The sequence below is a fragment of the Phoxinus phoxinus genome, assembly GCF_949152265.1.
Source record: "Phoxinus phoxinus genome assembly, chromosome: 2".
NCBI classification, from domain to species: domain Eukaryota; kingdom Metazoa; phylum Chordata; class Actinopteri; order Cypriniformes; family Leuciscidae; genus Phoxinus; species Phoxinus phoxinus.
This window is the reverse complement of record NC_136877.1, coordinates 3,278,176-3,296,926: the sequence shown is the minus strand read 5'-3', so window position 1 is coordinate 3,296,926 and position 18,751 is coordinate 3,278,176. Positions and strand designations below refer to the sequence as shown.

Genomic DNA, 18,751 nt, shown 5'->3' with positions numbered 1-18,751 from the left:
ATCTTAGGCAAATCTCAAATCTCACTTTGTGAAAACAGTGAATGTGAACTAACTTCATTAGGGAAATGGGGGCCGGCACTCAAATACATGCAAAGTCTGACTTTAAACCAAGACTCTCCGAAAGCTTCCACATCTATCACTGCAGATTTGTGAAATAAAGACGTTTTGATTTTAAGCCACACAATCCTATCCAATTTTCATATACATTATTCTCTAATTACCCTGTGAAAAACATATTGTTGGCTTAACTTAAAAAAAGGAACCTTTTCTTGAAATTTTGAGTTCATTGAAATTAAAAATGAGTAGTTAATACAATGAAGGAGTTTAATAATCAACAGAAATTCAAAATATTATGTTGTCTGAACCACATAAATTAAGTAGATTTGACAAAACGAATAAATGTTGTGATAATAAATCATGAAAATATATTTTACAGTGCAATAGTAAATATCAAATATTCTCATGTGTAAAAGTAAGCCTTTATTACACAACTAAAATGCAACATTAACTTTGTTTATAATAGTATATGTGTGTTATACGAATAATTCCTCTCAATTAACTGTTAATATCACACATTTATGACACGTTTTCATATACATTATTCTCTAATTACACTGTGAAAAACATATTGTTGGCTTAACTTAAAAAAGTAACCTTTTCTTGAAATTTTGAGTTCATTGAAATTAAAAATGTGTATTTAATACAATGAAGGAGTTTAATAGCCAACAGAAATTCTAAATATTATGTTGTCTGAACCACATAAATTAAGTTGATTTGACAAAACGAATAAATGTTGTGATAATAAATATTTACAGTGCAATAGTAAATATCAAATATTCTAATATGTAAAAGTAAGCCTATATTACACAACTAAAATGCAACATTAACTGTGTTTATAATAATATGTGTGTGTTATATGAATAATTCCTCTCAATTAAATGTTAATATCACACATTTATTCATTTATTATTACAGAAAATGTACATATTTGTACAAATATATACAAATATATATGTGGAGTTTATAAGGGGAAACAATTAATGCCAGAGACAATTACATGTTAAAGTGTTTTTAATATTATTGAAGTAGTGCCATTTTGTTTAATTTCTTTTATAAAATGTCCACAGTTTGGCTTAGATTTAGCCCATTTCTTCACATAAATGTGATGTTTTCCAAGTCAAATAAATATGAGAAAAAATATATTGGCTACTTTTGGAATCAATGGTATATCCTGTACAAAAAATAATATAACATCAGATCAATTTGTAGCTATTAATGTTCCAAACTGCCTAGGAATGAAGTTAGAGAGATCCAACCAAATAAAAAAATCTCGAATATACAGATTAAAAGAAAAGATGATCACAATATCACACATTTAGCTGTGTTACATAACAAATACCTGATGTGATTTTCGTTCTCGCGGCTACTTTACTCTCGCGAGACTTCGTCCCGGAAGTGACTGCACGTTGTTTGGATTGACTGTCATGCAACACTCATGGCGGGACGACTGAAGGTGAATAATGCTGCTTTTAGATAGAGTTTGTTTGAGTGTTTTTGTAAGTGTTAATAACTCGAGCAGAGCATGCATTGACAGCTGTCATATCTGGCACTTTTTCTTTGTTTTGTGCCTCAAACGTTTTTCAATCAGCTGATTTCCCCAGTTAGATAGTGATTATGAAACTTCACCCTTACATCATCCCAGGATTATTTGATTGCAATGAAAGGTTTAATTGTATTAAACGTTGTGTTTTGTTATTTGTCAAAAGCTGTTTTGATGATTTTACACTAACATAAGCGCAAGAGTATTTTGGACGTACACAATATTGATATGGTAACATTACAATGGTATTATGCCACCACTACTAGGCTTTATGGTGGTCAAATAATATTTGTTATGTTTTTTAGTGAATACTTATCCTGTAATATATCATTTCAGTACTAAAGGCAAAATCGTGCATGTGCCCACAAACATGATTTTGAGCTTTAATTCACGTTTATTGGGTCATTCGGTGTCAAATCAACCAAATTTCAGAAACTTCCACAGCTCAATTTTTTTTGTTGTTGTTGAAGAAAGACAAAGATAAATGGTAATTAAAGCCAAAATATTAAATGTCATAGATGTATATTTACTGACCAATCCACTATTTTATAGACTGGGTTCAAAATAATAATTTTCAGCTGAGATATGGAGCCAAATTATATTGGTATAAAAATGACTTCAGAAAGATGGCAGCATTTTTATTTTTTTTGTACACTGAGATTGGTAGGTCTCACATCTGTTTACTTTAGCAATCTTTGTTGCATTATTTGCCAACGGTGCCCGTTCAAAAATGGGGAAAACGCACCTGTCGAGTGCCAAAAATCCACTGAAATGTTCAAGTTGAGTCACATTAACTTGTTCTCAAAAGTTTATTTATAATCCATATTTTAATCAGTTTTAGTGATATTTGGAAGAAGGGATTTTGCTCTTAAAGCTTCTGAAGCTACCAAGAGTACAAATACGCATTATCATTACAACATTGAGATCCCGATATCTCTGGGATTGACCCATATAGGGCCTTAAAAACAAAGATTTAAGAAGAAAAGTTTCATAGAAACAAGAATCTAAATTTATGTTAAGATTCATCGCAAACTTTGAGAAAATTACGTTATTTGGCACTTAAGAGAGGTATGTTGTATGTATGCACTTGTTTTGATAAAAGGAAACGAGAGACATTTCTGTTTTTAATATTATTTGTTTTTCAGACAATAAATATCAGATGTTTGAAAACATTTGGTTTTTCGACCATTGAAAACATTCATCAATTTAACATAGAGCTGCATTGAGATCCTTATATCTATAGGATCATATAGGACCTTAAAAATTAAGATTTTAAATTAAAAGATGATTACGAATTAGATATTTTGAGATGGCTTTGAGTTACAGGCATGCAAACTTTTGAAAAATCATATTTATGGTACTCAGACAGGAAATTTATATCCAATTATGTTGATAGAAAAAACAAGATATATTTCTAGTTAAACAAAATATTGTCAGATATTCCTCAAAATTAATTAAGCAAATTAAATGTTTGTTAAGAACCAGAATCTACCAATCTCTTTGTAAAAATAAAATGATGATGCTGCCATCTTTCAAAAAAAATCTTTCATCTTTTTTTTTTTTTTTTTTTTTTTTTTTTTTTTTAAATCTCTTGTGAAAATTGTCATTTTGACCCCCTCTAATATTTTGGCTTTCATCTTCATATTTTTTTCACCAGAAAAAAAAAAAATCATCAAAATCAAAACTTTGACTCTGGTTGCGTTGACAGAATGACCAACTAGTGTGTGCTTGGGATCCTTTCTTTAAAAAAAAATCTGATTGTGATTTCATTAGATAATGGGTTTTAGAAAAAAGGCTGGTCTCTTGTTCCTCAAGTGTCCTCTCTTGCTCTCGGCAGAAACAAGCGAGAGATGCCCTGAAGATCATCGGATGTGGCAGCGGCGTGTTCCTGGGATTCCTCACGGCCTCGGGAGACGAGCGCTTCTATGCCGGCGCGCTCATGCCAGTGTTGCAGAGGTTCGTGGGAGCAGAGGCGGCTCACGTTATGGCTGTCCGCTTGATTGGACTTGGACTTGTGCCTCTCAACAACTACAAGGATCCAGCCTCACTGGTCAGTGTGTGAAACACCAGTTGTGTTGTTGACTAGGCTGGTTAATAATTTGAGATACTTTGCATTGTAGGGATGCGCGATATATCGGCCACCATATCGGTATCGGCCTGATAAGAAAATTTGGTCGATAAATATTAAAGCCGATAAAAATAATGTATTATTTCCTTCAGCTGAGACAGATGCGCATTGTTTCTGAATTGTTTGAAATATGATTGGAATCACTTTGAAAAGGAAAATACAGTAAAGTCTGTCATATCGGCTACATAAAGTTATATTGAGAACATTATAATTGTGTGTTTGGAACGTGGATTTTAATGGTGAGACTTTTGTTTTTGTAATCAGACTCTCAAAAATGATATAAAAATTTGTATAATAGATTTATCAGCCAATATATCGGTTATCAGCTTTCAAATAAAGAATTATTGGACTCATAAAGAATAATCGGTATCGGACAATTTTTTTTGTATCGCTGCATCCCTACTTTGAAGATTTGTAAAACTGCAAGATTCGCCGGTAAGCATTCACATTAGTTTTCACTATATCGGCTTAATGGGACAGAACAGTTTTATTAATATTTCAGGGAAAGACAAAAAAACTTCATTTTACAGTGTCCTTGTTACAAATGCTACATGTACTTATCATAGTAATAACAGTAAATTAACTGAACTAACCCTCGACCAAACCCTAACCCTATAGTAAGTACATGTAGTTGTTTAAAGGGGGGGTATAATGCCTTTTTCACAAGATGTAAAATAAGTCTCTGATGTCTCCAGAGTGTGTGTGTGTGTGAAGTTTAACTCAAAACACCCCACAGATATTTTTATATAGCATGTTAAAATTGTCACTTTTTGAGGGTGAGCAAAAACACACCGTTTTGTGCCTGGCCCTTTAAATGCAAATGAGCTGCTGCTCCCGGCACAGGGGGCGGAGCTTCAAGAGCTCGTGTCCTTTTACCTCACACACACACACACACACACTGAACATTTAAACAACTTTTAGCCTGACTTCATAGTCAATGATGGAGAGACTCAAGAAGAAGTGACAACATGTAGAAGAACAGGACATTTCTGAATGGTTACTTGTAGGGCTGTAACGATACAGCAAACCCACGATTCGGTTCGTATCCCGATTTCTGACCCACGATTCGATACAAACCGCGATTCTTGCGAGGAGGGAGGATTTTAAAAGCCAAATAAATAAATAAATAAATAGCTAAAGCTATTTTCTTGTAACAAAATACTTTTGAAAAACAAACAGAACTATACTTCATTGTGGAGATGATTCGAGCATGTTAAAAATTCTTCTGAGGTAACCGAGGCTTACTGTCTGTGCTGTAAACCACAAATAATATATTGCCTATTCCGCATGACCCGCATCTCAAGCGCAGGAATAACGCTTGCCACAAAGTGAACGCGCATATAGAGAAATGCACACTTCCTACGAATTAGCCTAAGCCGCCATTTCTTTATGTTTTGAATTAACGTTAAATCAAGTAAAAGTATTTCAAGCTTTCTAAGTTTCGATTCGTTTATGAGGTGAGCTCCAGTTCACGCGCGCGCCGGTGCCACACACACACACACACACACACACACACACACACACACACACACACACACACACACACACACATACAAGCAAACACCGCGCGCTTTGCTCACTTGCTCTGGTGTTTGCTTGTGTGTGTGTGTGTGTGTGTGTGTGTGCTCGCGCGCGCGCGTGTGTGCGTGTGGGGGAGAGGTGCGATTTTTGAATAATAATCAAATGATACCCAGCGATCTTCGAATATTATTTTTGCTTGAAATTCCCATACCTAATATGTAAAAGACCCCGTCACAGCCCTGGGATATATTCTGGACGAGAAAGATAAGTCTGGGAAGGGGTGTGTCGATCGCGATCTGCCTTCTCATACCGCGACACAGGTTCGTGGATCTGAGTGTCGCGATTTCGGTTTAATATCGTAAATCGTTACAGCCCTAGTTACTTGATGAATTTTTGCAGCTTATGTGTAGTTATCTTCTAGTCACTGATTAGCATATATCATGATAATCTATAAATCGTGTTCAGGGGGCGGGGTTTATGTAAATCTTAGGGTTTGTGATGTCACTAACCCGGGAGGAAGCTCGTGTAGTTCCTACCAGCCGTTTGTTGTAGTCCTTAAAAAGCGATTTCTTTAAAAGCAAATATGTCTTTGAACTTTGAGCGTTGTAACTTTGCAGATGTTGTTTATGATCAAACAGCAACATTACACACTAACTACAGTTGGAAAAGTGAAATCATAATCAACCACCTCTTTAATATTACTCTTTATCACACTGTAACAATGACACCTTAAAATAAAGTGTAACCTAATTGAGTTTTTTCTCATTTATTTCCATCAGGAAGTGCACGTGATGGGCCGGAAGTTCCAGAACCCGGTTGGGATAGCGGCCGGCTTCGACAAGCACGCGGAGGCCGTGGATGGCCTCTACAGACTGGGCTTCGGTTTCGTGGAGGTGGGGACCGTCACCCCGAAGGCTCAGGACGGAAACCCGAAGCCGCGTGTGTTCAGACTGGAGGCAGACCAGGCCGTCATTAACAGGTGTGGGGACGTTCCTCTGCGCAGACGAGCTTACCGGGGTATCCATAATGAATGTCCGTTTCTACCCTTCATAATTCATAATTCAACGTCCTCTTCGTCTTGTGCTGCATATATGATGAGTATAGTGCATTATTTATAGAACTAATTACAGAACACAACACTCAGCTCTTTTCTTTCTTAAAAGGAACTTAATGTTTTAACTTCTACAATATCGTCGCTGTCTTGCCTCGTATCTCCATATTTCGTCTTTTATTTTAAATCCGTAAATCATTACTGTTGGTCACCCTTGATGTTTGTCTGTGGGTTTACTAAATATCTAGACACTGAAAAGTATTAAAAAGAGCTTGTGACTAAACCTCGTAGCTCCATTGGATCCTCAATCTGTCAATCAAACCTCATAACTCCGCCCACCGCAGTTTGTTCTCTGCTTGTTTGCAATGCAATGACAAGTAAAGAACTGGTTGTTTGAATAAGTACAGCATCTCTTTACTGAAGAAACACTACATGTGTATATATATGTATATATAATGTTTAATGTTTATGTATTTGCTAAAATAAACTTAATTACCTGTAAGTAGATGAAAACGTAATGCAATGCACAGATGTACATACGTCTGACATTCAGTACGATTTTTTATTTTTATTTTTTTTATAAAATAAATAAATACTATTATTCATCAAGGATGAATCAAATTTACCAAAAGTGACAGTAAAGACATTTATAATGTTACAAAAGATTATATTTCAAATAAATGCTGTTCTTTTGAACTTTCTATTTATCAAAGAATCCTAAAAATAAATCGCCCACAACTGTTTTCAACATTGATAATAATAATTCATGTTTTTTGAGCATCAAATCCGCATATTCATATCAGTGATTTCTGAAGGATTATGTGACACTGAGGACTGGAGAAATGATGCTGAAAATTCAGCTTTGCATCACAGGAATAAATTACATTTGAAAATATATAAAAATAGAAAAGTTATTTTAAATTGTCATAATATTTCACACTATTAGTGTTTAGTATTTTTCATCTTATAACATATTTAACATTATTTATATATATATATATATATATATATATATATATATATATATATTATTTTTTTTTATTTTTTTTATCCACAATATTAACTTTACAGTGCAGTGTTTAATTATTTATTATTAATTATTATTTCCCCCCCCCGACAGTGAGGATATAGAAAATGTATTGAAATAATTTTAATCTTTCCACAGCCTTATTCTATTATATATTCTGGAACTTCAGTGCATACAGTTCATACTTAAGAATGAATGAAGTTTATTGCAAAATATAATAAGTATATAGTTTTTGTTTTGTATATAAATATGCTTGAACTGAATCCTATTTTCTGACTTGATGAGGTTTTCTATTTTCAGGTGAATAAAGGAAAGAATCTCTTTGGTCTGTTTAATTTGCTGATGTCAACATCAAACATTGACATTGATTGAAAAAAAAGTATCTCATCATGAATATGAGCAGTATTGTCCGGCGGTGTTGTGTACAGGTTCTTCACAGGGTGGAGTCGCTCCAGATGGAGTAAATGAGTCGCTGTTTGTTGCCGGTTTTGAATGCCAAATGCTGCTCGCCATTGGAAAGTTTAAGTCTGTGGAGTGGACTTTCTCTTTTAAAATGCGTATGATTTGAACAAACCCCTAACATGCATATTAAACTGCACACGTTCCATGATCGTTTATGCTATGGACATGAATTATGGCTTATAAGCAATTGCAAAATAGGCCAATAAACTTAAACCTGGCTCACAATAATTGTAATACTGTAGAAATATCATGGTACTGATGGAAATGTATCCTTATGATTATCAAACTCAAATATTATGGTGCCATCCTGATAGTTCCTCCAAAATATGGTACTTAAGTAAATGTCAAATATTATAATTGTATAATTACTGTATTGTGTTTTGTATATATTTCAGATATGGATTCAATAGTTGTGGCCTTTCTGCGGTGCAAGAAAGATTGAAAGCCAGAAAGCATGTGCAGTCAGAACTAACAAAAGGTAAATAACAGACACGAAACTGCTTAATCTCACTCTTTATTTATTGTGAAGGCAGAATGCGGTGAGAATATCTTTACATAATATAATTTCCCTTAATGCCTTTGGAAATAAAGACATTCACTGCTTTTTCCTACGTATTTGAATACATCTGAGCGGCTTTGCCAGGACAGTCATGCTTCTCTGTCGGCATATACACATGTCTAATCTCAGCAGGGAAACCTCTCGGCGTGAATCTGGGGAAGAACAAGCTTTCTGCGGACGCCGTGTCCGATTATGTGGAGGGCGTGCGGACACTGGGTCCTCACGCTGACTATCTGGTCGTGAATGTGAGCAGTCCCAACACTCCCGGCCTGAGAGACCTACAGGGCAAGGAAGAACTGCGCCACCTCCTGGACAAGGTAATACTGCATTCCAGCTCTGAAAACTGCTTTAAATGTTTCCAGACATGCCCAGTAGCTGCTCTCAACTACATCCAATCACGGGCTAGAAGAATGCCTTCCGGTGGAAACAATATATTGTGCATATGTGACCACAAAACCAGTCACATGGGTCAATTTTTTTACAATTTAGATTTATGCATCATATGAAAGCTAAATAAATAAGCTTTCCATTGATGTATGGTTGTTAGGATAGGACAATATTTGGTCGAGATATGACTATTATATATAAAATCTGGATTCTGAGGGTGCAAAAAAATCTAAACATTGAGAAAATCAAAAAATGAACCAGTTCCCAGGAGGAGATCTATCAAATCGAAAAGTAAAGGAGAAAACAGACTTGGCCCACAGCCTAATACTCTTTGAGTAGGTATTTATTTTGAATAAGTAGTTATTATTATTTATTTATTTTTTTAGGTATAATTCACCTTTGGCTAAGCCCCGCCCCCCTTAGTTACTGTTGCTACGTCCGTCAACTTCATCTGGGCTCTGGTTTGGTATCAACATGGCTTATGCTGTGACGGCTCTTCCTGCTGAACTTTTATCAAACTTTTATAAAGCAGCAAATAAAGTGTCTGATAGAAGTAGGCAGAAGGGGCTGCAGTGTGCGTTCGAAGGCTATATTCAAGACATAAACGCAAGCAACAACAAGGCATCCGAATAGAGGCAAAAGCATAACGGTCATAGTCAAAAAATGAACCAGCGCATATCCTAATGGAGACGGAGGCTGGGACTCACAATAACAGGAGCAATACTGTTCATGCAAAGCTGGGTCTCTATTCACTTCTATAATCGTTATTACAAAGCAAACGGACTACGCGAGTATAAAGTTGTATTTATTAGCAGTGTGTGCTAGCGTATCAACAATTAGGGTAGAGAACCGAAATCATAGCATAAAACTGTGTAACCAGTATAACTTCACAGTAAGGTTAAAAGCTAAATGTGTCTTAGAGCACAAAAGTGTGTTGTTGATCTTGAGGGGTTTCGCTGACTGAGGACGTCCACACAGTTTAATCCAAAGACGACACTTGTCAGGATTTGACCGGTTTTGGGAAGGGAAAAAACGGACCCCCCCTCCAACCTCTCTGGGAAACACGTATCTGTGTTACAAATGCCCCAGGCACAACGCTTAACCATATTTTTGATAAAACTACGACGGTAATAGCCGGCCGAGACCAAAGATATGAGCCGCCGGTGTTAAAGTCAATGGAGCGCTGTGAGAAAGTGTCGGACCGCTGTGGAGCTCGTTCTTGGCTGCGCTGTGATTGGTCAATCTACATTCTAGGGTGTGGCTTAGCCAAAGGCGAATTACTTCACAAACGCAAAAAAAAAGTATGTTCTAATAGTATGAATGTGTGTAGTATGAATGTAATCTGAACGTACTACATTCGCCTACATGTTGTCATTATCATGTGGCCAACCATCAGTGTCAGTTTCGTTGCTTCACTGCCATTCATAAATCCCGTGGCCTCATGGGATAGTAAAGAGTCCATCGTATGCACACTTCAGAATCTCGCCGGAAGTATTTGGTCATCCGGGTACTTTTTACCTACCGTACTCTTTTATGAGTACTGTGAATTCGCACATACTACTATTGTTGCGCACTGTTCTTCGCCTACTGTATAGTAGGGAAGTATGCGGACGCAGCCATGCACTCTCGGTTTACAAACCTTTTGCTGTCTGTGAGGTCATGTGCTCTCTCTGCAGGGGAGCTGGAAAGTTGCAAGGATAATCTTGATAATTAAAACTAATTATAACCATATTTTAGATTAGTTGTGCATTCATGTTCACAATTTGCTGCATTCACTCACAAAAATACATGTTTTATATATTTACGCTAGGACATTTACTAAATTTCTTCATGGAACATGATCTTTACTTAATATCCTCATGATTTTTGGCATAAAAGAAAAATGGATAGTTTTGACCCATATGATGTATAGTTGGCTATTGCCACAGATATACCCGTGCGGCTCCAGACTGGTTCTGTGGTCCAGGGACACAAATTAATGAACTTATTTCGTCCTTTGTGTAAATCAGCTTAACATTTGATCTTTGTGTTGTTGGTTATTCAGGTGCTTAAAGAGCGTGATTCTTTGCGGACGGAGAAGCGACTCCCAGTAGTCGTGAAAATCGCCCCAGATCTTTCTACACAGGACAAGCAAGACATTGCTGAGGTCATCATGGAGGTCAGTCTTGCATATAATTCACAGGTCAAAAAAATATGTGGAAAAATATCATGGCTGATTCATTTACAAGATGGGCAGAGTGCATAATTACAGGATTTTTGGTTACACTTTATTTATTTTAAGGTGTCATTGTTACAGTGTAATTATATATTTAAGTTCTGAGTAATATTAATGAACGACATGTACGTACTATAGGGTTAGGGTTTGGTTGAGGGTTAGTTGCATGTAATTATGCATAATTTACTGTTATTACTGTGGTAAGTACATGTAACGTGTAACAAGGACACTGTGTTAACACATTTTTTTGTTGTTGTTGTATTGTGCGTTTTTTAGGTTGGCATTGATGGTTTAATGGTTTCCAACACCACTATTTCCAGACCAGACACTCTTAAAGACCCTAACAAACATGAAGTAGGAGGACTCAGTGGCCAGCCTCTGAAGGAGCTGTCCACTCAAACCGTGCGAGAGATGTACACACTGACTCGAGGTACCCTTACATCCTGAGAGGCCAAAGCCTCGTTTTTATCTTTACACATTTCATTTGTATTTAGACTGATAGATTGAAATTAGGGTGTCGATACTCGTGATTAAGGCTGTCACTAACGATCATTTTGGTAATCGATAATTCAGTTGATTATTTTGACGATTAACGAGGTAATCGGATTTTTTTGTTTGTTTTTGTGGTAGTAAATATAGACCTAAGTGAACAATAGCCTTTAAAATGACTTAAAATACATGTATAATAACAATGAGGCAATAATAATTGGTTCAAATAAAGTATCATTATGCAGTTTTATTGAAAAACATAATAGAAACAATCAAGTTATGTAAATCAAAAAATGTATTATATCAAATTCCTGCAGAGGGCGCCGCCGGCATCGTGATATTTGTTACACTTTACAGCATGATCAAATCTTTGTTTAATATTGGCTAAACAACATTTGATTAAAATATCCACTTAATCTTTCATATTTGGCCACTTCTTCACGATATAAATAATATAGCCACTGTAATTTTTTAAACATGTGAACATCAAAACAAACAAATTAAACTTTTATTTGGAAATCACAATGAACAATAATTTGCATACTTAAGCCCCGTTCACACCGCCTAGTGACAACCTGTGTCTGTACTGTGAGTCGCTTGTGGACGATCGTAGTGCTGTCGCTCTAATGTTATTATCTGGCCATATCTATACAAAACACCATCACAAGTGATATATACAACTATATCATTTTAATTTGACTAGGAATTAGGCTCAAAAGTAACTGTATGCTGTTGGGAGAGTGTTTTTATATCACCACAGCAGTGTTCAGTGCATTAAATCATTTACTAGATTAACGATCGATCAATCAACAAATTAAACTCACTCATACTGTCATAAATCACTAAAACGTCATCCGAATTTGACAAATAATAAATGTCCTTGTCCCTAATAGTCAACATAATGCAGGAGAAACTGTAAAGTGAACTGCAGAAGTGCTAAACTTGCATTTTAAAATGACAACACTCGAACTATAAATGTGTGAAGTAAACTCACTGAGACTGTGGACAGTTTATTTTCCATGCATCATTTATTATATCCATATATGTGTGGTCACAGTCACATCATATAAAACAGTGAAATCGCCCTCGACTCTTCTCGCCGGCACTCGAGACGGTGACGTGAGCTCCACTGAAAGTCTTCTTTCCTATTGGTTGTCGCGCGTGAAAATTGCTTCTCATTTGCATAAAGTTTAAATTTCTGAACTTTTGTCGTGTGTCTCGCGTCGCTTGACACGCCCACATTCTGTCGCCAGCGGTCACTGTCGCCGGAAGTCAACAGCGCTCCATTGAAATGAATGGGATCGTGTCGCTGGCGGTGTGAGCAGGGCTTTAGAAACATGTTGATGTTTTCACCTGTGTTGGTTTATGTTTATAAATGATTTACTTGCATTCTCAGATGTACGTTATTTAAGCAACACAAACTCAGTACATGCCGAGATGGAGTTTGAGACGCTGTAAATGATAACCGCGCAACATTCGCTATGATACAAAGCGCGTTAGACTTTATGCGTTCACAAATGCACGTCATTAAACCCAAACAAACATCACATGACTGAGAGGATTTACTGTGAACTCTCTGAGACGCTGGAAGAAACGCGTAACCTGAATAAAACGACACGCTTCACTTTTATGATTTTCAAATTGTTTTAATATATTGTGCAGCCTTTGAAAACGGTCTAATAATGATGATAATAATAATAATAATTATTGTCACTTCTGTATTTTGCCAGTTAATCGACACGGGAAAATCTTTTTTCTTTTCTTTTAATCAAGCATTTGAATTCGTGACAGTCTTAATCGTGCTGTTGAAATACAATTAAAAAACATGATCGTGTTAATTATAATAACAGTATTGCTGATAATCATGATATTTAAAAATGAATACTACACGTATGAGAATATGGCACATAAAGAATACAATAAATAATGATTTTTTAAAAATGGTCTCTGGTAGCAAACAAGTGGAACTGTTCTTTCGTGTGTAATAGTGTGATTGATAAGCCAAAGAAAAGAAAAAAACAAGACTATAGATGTAGTGTTAATGCAACAGCCGTGTCATATAGAAATGTGTGTGAGTTTGATTAATAAGGAAATGAGCTTGTGTGTGAGTTTGCAGGGAAGCTGCCCATCGTCGGCGTGGGAGGAGTGGCCAGTGGACGGGACGCGCTCGATAAGATCCTGGCGGGAGCTTCTCTCGTGCAGCTCTACACGGCTCTCGTGTACCAGGGCCCGCCGGTGGTCAACCGCATCAAGAGAGAACTGGACGAGCTGCTGAAGTGAGCGTACCAATGTTTTCTACATTTCTCCAGATATTAGGGGTGTAACGGTACATGTTCGGTTCGGTACATGCAGTCAGACGACGAACACAAGCCACGGTTTCATTTGATTTGCTCAAAACTTTTGCGATATTTTCTAAGTGTCGATAAAAAACTATTGCGAAATGACAGCGTTTCCATTAATTTGTTATTTGACTAAAGCGTTTTTTCCGATAAAGTTAGTAGGTTTTTCCGGATGTTAGTAGGTTTATGTGTATCTCAGCCGCCACACTAGACATTATTATTAATGTAAGGAGATGTGTGTGTTATTCAAGCATTAATGTTGGAAAGACCCTTATACTCGTGAGCGGCACAAGTGTTTCTGGGTGTTTCTCCCTCATTTCTGCTTCAAGATCTTGATAAATTGTGGCATTTCTTTGTTGTTTAGAATCCAGTATTCCCGTAATACTTTTGTCTTTTATCAGTTTAATAAAGAACTGTCTCGTCTTCTGTCCAAACACACATCTTTAAAGGAGGATCGACTTTAATGTACGTCAGGAGACCTGTAAATATTTCCTATTTCGAATTGCCTGAAAAAACACCTCATGACAGCGTGTACATTTTTTTGCAATATATGGGAGTTTATTGTTTAAATTGTGTTTCCATCGGGCATATTTTTAATTCACAATTTCAATGTGTGTTAAATGGCCGAGTGTTTTAAGTTATTTCACTGTTATATGAGACAAAATCATTTGGCATTGTGCCGATTTGTGTAAATCTCACTACAGTCCAGTGATGAAATATGAGTGTCCTGGAGATATGAATCCTCAGGTGTCGCATCACTCGCTGTCTGAAGTCGACTCTTTTTCTCCTTCTCGCTCATCTTTACGTGATTTCTTGAGAAAGCGTAATTTTTAACTTTATGCATCCGCCATTGTCACCGCATGTTAATGAACTCTCACGCTCAAAGAAAACTAAGTTTTATTGCTTTTTATTTTTTATTCATTTTTACTTTTTATTACTGCTCAGTGCTAAATACACTAAAGGAGGCTGTACTGAACCAGCTAGGGGACTAAATGCTAAAAGTGGATCAAACTCATTTGCACGACTCAAAATAAATAAGAAACCTAGCATTGGGGATCTGTTGCTTTTTCCTATTGTACCGAACCGTGACCCCAAAACCGAGATGCGTATCGAACCGTGACCCCAAAACCGAGATGCGTACCGAACCGTGACCCCAAAACCGAGATGCGCATCGAACCGTGACCCCAAAACCGAGATGCGTACCGAACCGTGACCGCAAAACCGAGATGCATATCGAACCGTGACCCCAAAACCGAGATGCGTACCGAACCGTGACCCCAAAACCGAGATGCGTATCGAACCGTGACCCCAAAACCGAGATGCGTACCGAACCGTGACCCCAAACCGAGATGCGTATCGAACCGTGACCCCACCGAACCGTGACCCTAAAACCGAGATGCGTACCGAACCGTGATCCCAAAACCGAGATGAGTACCGAACCGTGACCCCAAAACCGAGATGCGTATCGAACCGTGACCCCAAAACCGAGATGCGTATCGAACCGTGACCCCAAAACCGAGATGCGTATCGAACCATGACCCCAAAACCGAGATGCGTACCGTACCGTGACCCCAAAACCGAGATGAGTATCGAACCGTGACCCCAAAAATGAGATGCATATCGAACCGTGACCCCAAAACTGAGATGCGTATCGAACCGTGACCCCAAAACCGAGATGAGTATCGAACCGTGACCCCATCGAACCGTGACCCCAAAACGGAGATGCGTACCGAACCGTGACCCCACCGAACTGTGGCCCCAAAAATGAGATGCGTATAGAACCGTGATCCCAAAACCGAGATGAGTACCGAACCATGACCCCAAAACCGAGATGAGAATCGAACCGTGACCCCACCGAACTGTGGCCCCAAAAACGAGATGCATATAGAACCGTGATCCCAAAATCGAGATGAGTATCCAACCGTGACCCCACCGAACTGTGGCCCCAAAACCGAAATGAGTATGGAACCGTGACCCCACCGAACTGTGGCCCCAAAACCGAGATGAGTATCGAACCGTGACCCCACCGAACTGTGGCCCCAAAACCGAGATGAGTACCGAACCGTGGCACCAAAACGGAGATGCGTACCGAACCGTGACCCCAAAACGTAAATACGTACCGAACCGTGGCCCCACAACCGAGATGAGTATCGAACCGTGACCCCATCGAACCGTGACCCCACCGAACCGTGACCCCAAAACGGAGATGCGTACCGAACCGTGACCCCAAAACGTAAATACGTACCGAACCGTGGCCCCAAAACCGAGATGAGTATCGAACCGTGACCCCACCGAACCGTGACCTCACAACCGAGATGAGTATCGAACGGTGACCCCAAAACGTAAATACGTACCGAACCGTGGCCCCAAAACGGAGATGCGTACCGAACCGTGACCCCAAAACGTAAATGCGTACCGAACCGTGGCCCCAAAACCGAGATGAGTATCGAACCGTGACCCCACCGAACCGTGGCCCCAAAACCGAGATGAGTATCGAACCGTGACCCCAAAACGTAAATACGTACTGAACTGTGACCCCAAAACCGAGATGAGTATCGAACCGTGACCTCTGTACCGTTTCACTCCTACTAAATTTTATCAAACATAATGGTGTTAAACACACTTGTTTTGTGTTTTGAACAGGGCACAAGGGTTCACGTGTGTAGCAGAGGCAGTGGGAGCTGATCACAGAGACACGGAGAAAACTGAACATCCACACACACTAACCGAAGGATCACACACTCCTCATGCGTGACGTTCTGCATTTACCACTGTCAGATTCTGCTGGACATCACATTCATTTACAGAACTGGACCCACTCTGCATTGTGTTTTAGAAATGACGTGCCTTTTGCTTGATATAAATGTCAAAATGTAGACATTATGCCATTGAGTTAAAGGAGGATATGAATTTGAATAAATGATCAAGATTTGTGAAGTTCACGATTACATTTCTGAACATTGTTGATGTACATAATTTCATCAAAGGATGAGGCTTATGCTGTTTGTTATTGTTATTATTATCCAATGTCTGAACACACACACTTCCAAAACTCACTCAGTTTCTGTGACTTAACTGTTTTTTTAATGAAACTTTTTGAAACATAACATTTCTATATTTAACTGTAAATTGAAAAAGACATTCAGACTTTTAAGGTGCAGTATTATACAAGTGAACCTCGAAAAATGTGAATATGTTGCAAAAGTTCATTTATTTCAATAATGCAACTTAAAATGGTGAAACTAATATATTATATAGACTCATTACATGCAAAGTGAGATATTTCAAGCCTTTATTTGTTATAATTTTAATTTTTTACAGCTTATGAAAACCTTTTCACAATTAATTTGGGGTAAAATTATAACAAATAAAGGCTTGAAATATCTCACTTTGCATGTAATGAGTCTATATAATATATTACTTTCACCTTTTAAGTTTGAATTACTGAACTAAATGATCTTTTGCACCATATTCAAATTTGTCGAGTTTCACGTGTAGATCCTAGTGATGGAGATTCAAGTAATATCACTATTCTTAAAAAAATTATTATAATAATAATTGACAGCGTATGTGGAATTTAAACAATGGCAATGGAACTTCTGCTTTTAATTCCAATTAAAGCAAATGTTATTTTTGATAATTTTGAGTGTGTCTGTCACAGACCGAGCTGGACCCGGTGCTCTTCATAGCCAATTGATAAAACAATACAATTAGCTTTAAGCAAAGTTAAACCAGTGACTTTTCTGTGGCCAGACCAAATGACATTGCAATAAAAAAATGGCTTTTTAATGGCATGCATACTACTCTAAATGTTTATTTTTTTTATTTTTAGGATAGTATGTTAAATATTGTGTGCATGCTACAAATATGTGACCCTGGATCACAAACCCAGTCTGGAGCCGCACGGGTATATCTGTGGCAACAGCAACTATACATTGTATGGGTCAAAATTATCCATTTTTCTTTTATGCCAAAAATCATGAGGATATTAAGATCATGTTCCATGAAGATATTTAGTAAATGTCCTACCGTATAATAAAACATGTATTTTTGTGAGTGAATGCAGCACAATCGTGAACATAATGCACAACTTTAAAGCAGATTTTCTCAATGTTTAGATTTTTTTGCATCCTCAGATTCCAGATTTTCTTATAGTCATATCTCGACCAAATATTGTCCTATCCTAACAAACCATACATCAATGGAAAGCTTATTTATTCAGCTTTAATGTGATGTTTCAAAAAATGTATCCATGTGACTGGATTTGTGGTCTATGGTCAAATATATTCTGTATGAATAACTGGATGATCTGCTGCATTATTAGTATACAACAATACAAGTCTCATGTTATTTTACAGTCTGAAGTCCCGGCATCTAATAAGCTTGACATCTCCTCGGATTGGAAAATATGGAAAGAGAAAATGTAAATATCATTTGTTTTTGATTGTCAAGTTGATTCTTGTGAATACAAAATCTTGGTGAGTTTTCAAAGCATAATACATGAAAGTACGAGAAACGTCCAAATTCATAGCCGTAGACTTTAGTGTCTTGACTAAATAAGTGACTTTTGACAGTGTTTAAATGTTACACTTTTCAAATACACACTTGCTACTACGTGTTCAACTAAACAAATCACCATTAGCTTCGGGTTGCCTCATGGAAACGACGTCTTTGTTTCCATTAGGCAAACCAGTGTAATCCTTGGACAGGTGTGTTCCTTGTGTTGTGATAACATTTACAAATCAACCTGGAAAATCCTTCTTTGTAACAAAATCTGAGGAGGATTTAGAAACAAATACCCAATCTTCAGAAAACGCCACGAAAGCCACGCAAGCTTGTTTTTGCTCAAACCACACAAGCTTTAACTTCATTAGTTCATCACCGTTGAGGTATTATACTGTATAGTTGCCACACAGACTCGGTTTGTGTCCCCTCTTAAGTAATAACTAGAAGACAACTTTTAAGAAGAAAAA

General features: G+C 37.4%; 1 protein-coding gene across 3 annotated transcripts; it reads left to right on the top strand.

The window, feature by feature from the left end:
- The first annotated feature begins 1,413 nt into the window (after positions 1-1,413).
- Positions 1,414-17,731, top strand: dhodh (dihydroorotate dehydrogenase). 3 transcript variants are annotated; one of them, XM_079598219.1, is made up of 9 exons: positions 1,414-1,513; positions 3,438-3,650; positions 6,029-6,228; positions 8,185-8,267; positions 8,478-8,665; positions 10,780-10,893; positions 11,227-11,380; positions 13,556-13,715; positions 16,422-17,727. In XM_079598219.1, exons 1-9 carry the CDS (start codon positions 1,496-1,498, stop codon positions 16,531-16,533), a joined length of 1,242 nt encoding a protein of 413 aa, XP_079454345.1. In that variant the 5' UTR covers positions 1,414-1,495; the 3' UTR covers positions 16,534-17,727. The 3 variants fall into 3 exon arrangements, 2 of the variants coding, with proteins under 2 accessions (XP_079454345.1, XP_079454346.1); XR_013795970.1 differs by having other exon boundaries at positions 1,420-1,513; positions 13,549-13,715; positions 16,422-17,731; XM_079598220.1 differs by having other exon boundaries at positions 1,444-1,513; positions 8,481-8,665; positions 16,422-17,729.
- Positions 17,732-18,751: the final 1,020 nt, after the last annotated feature.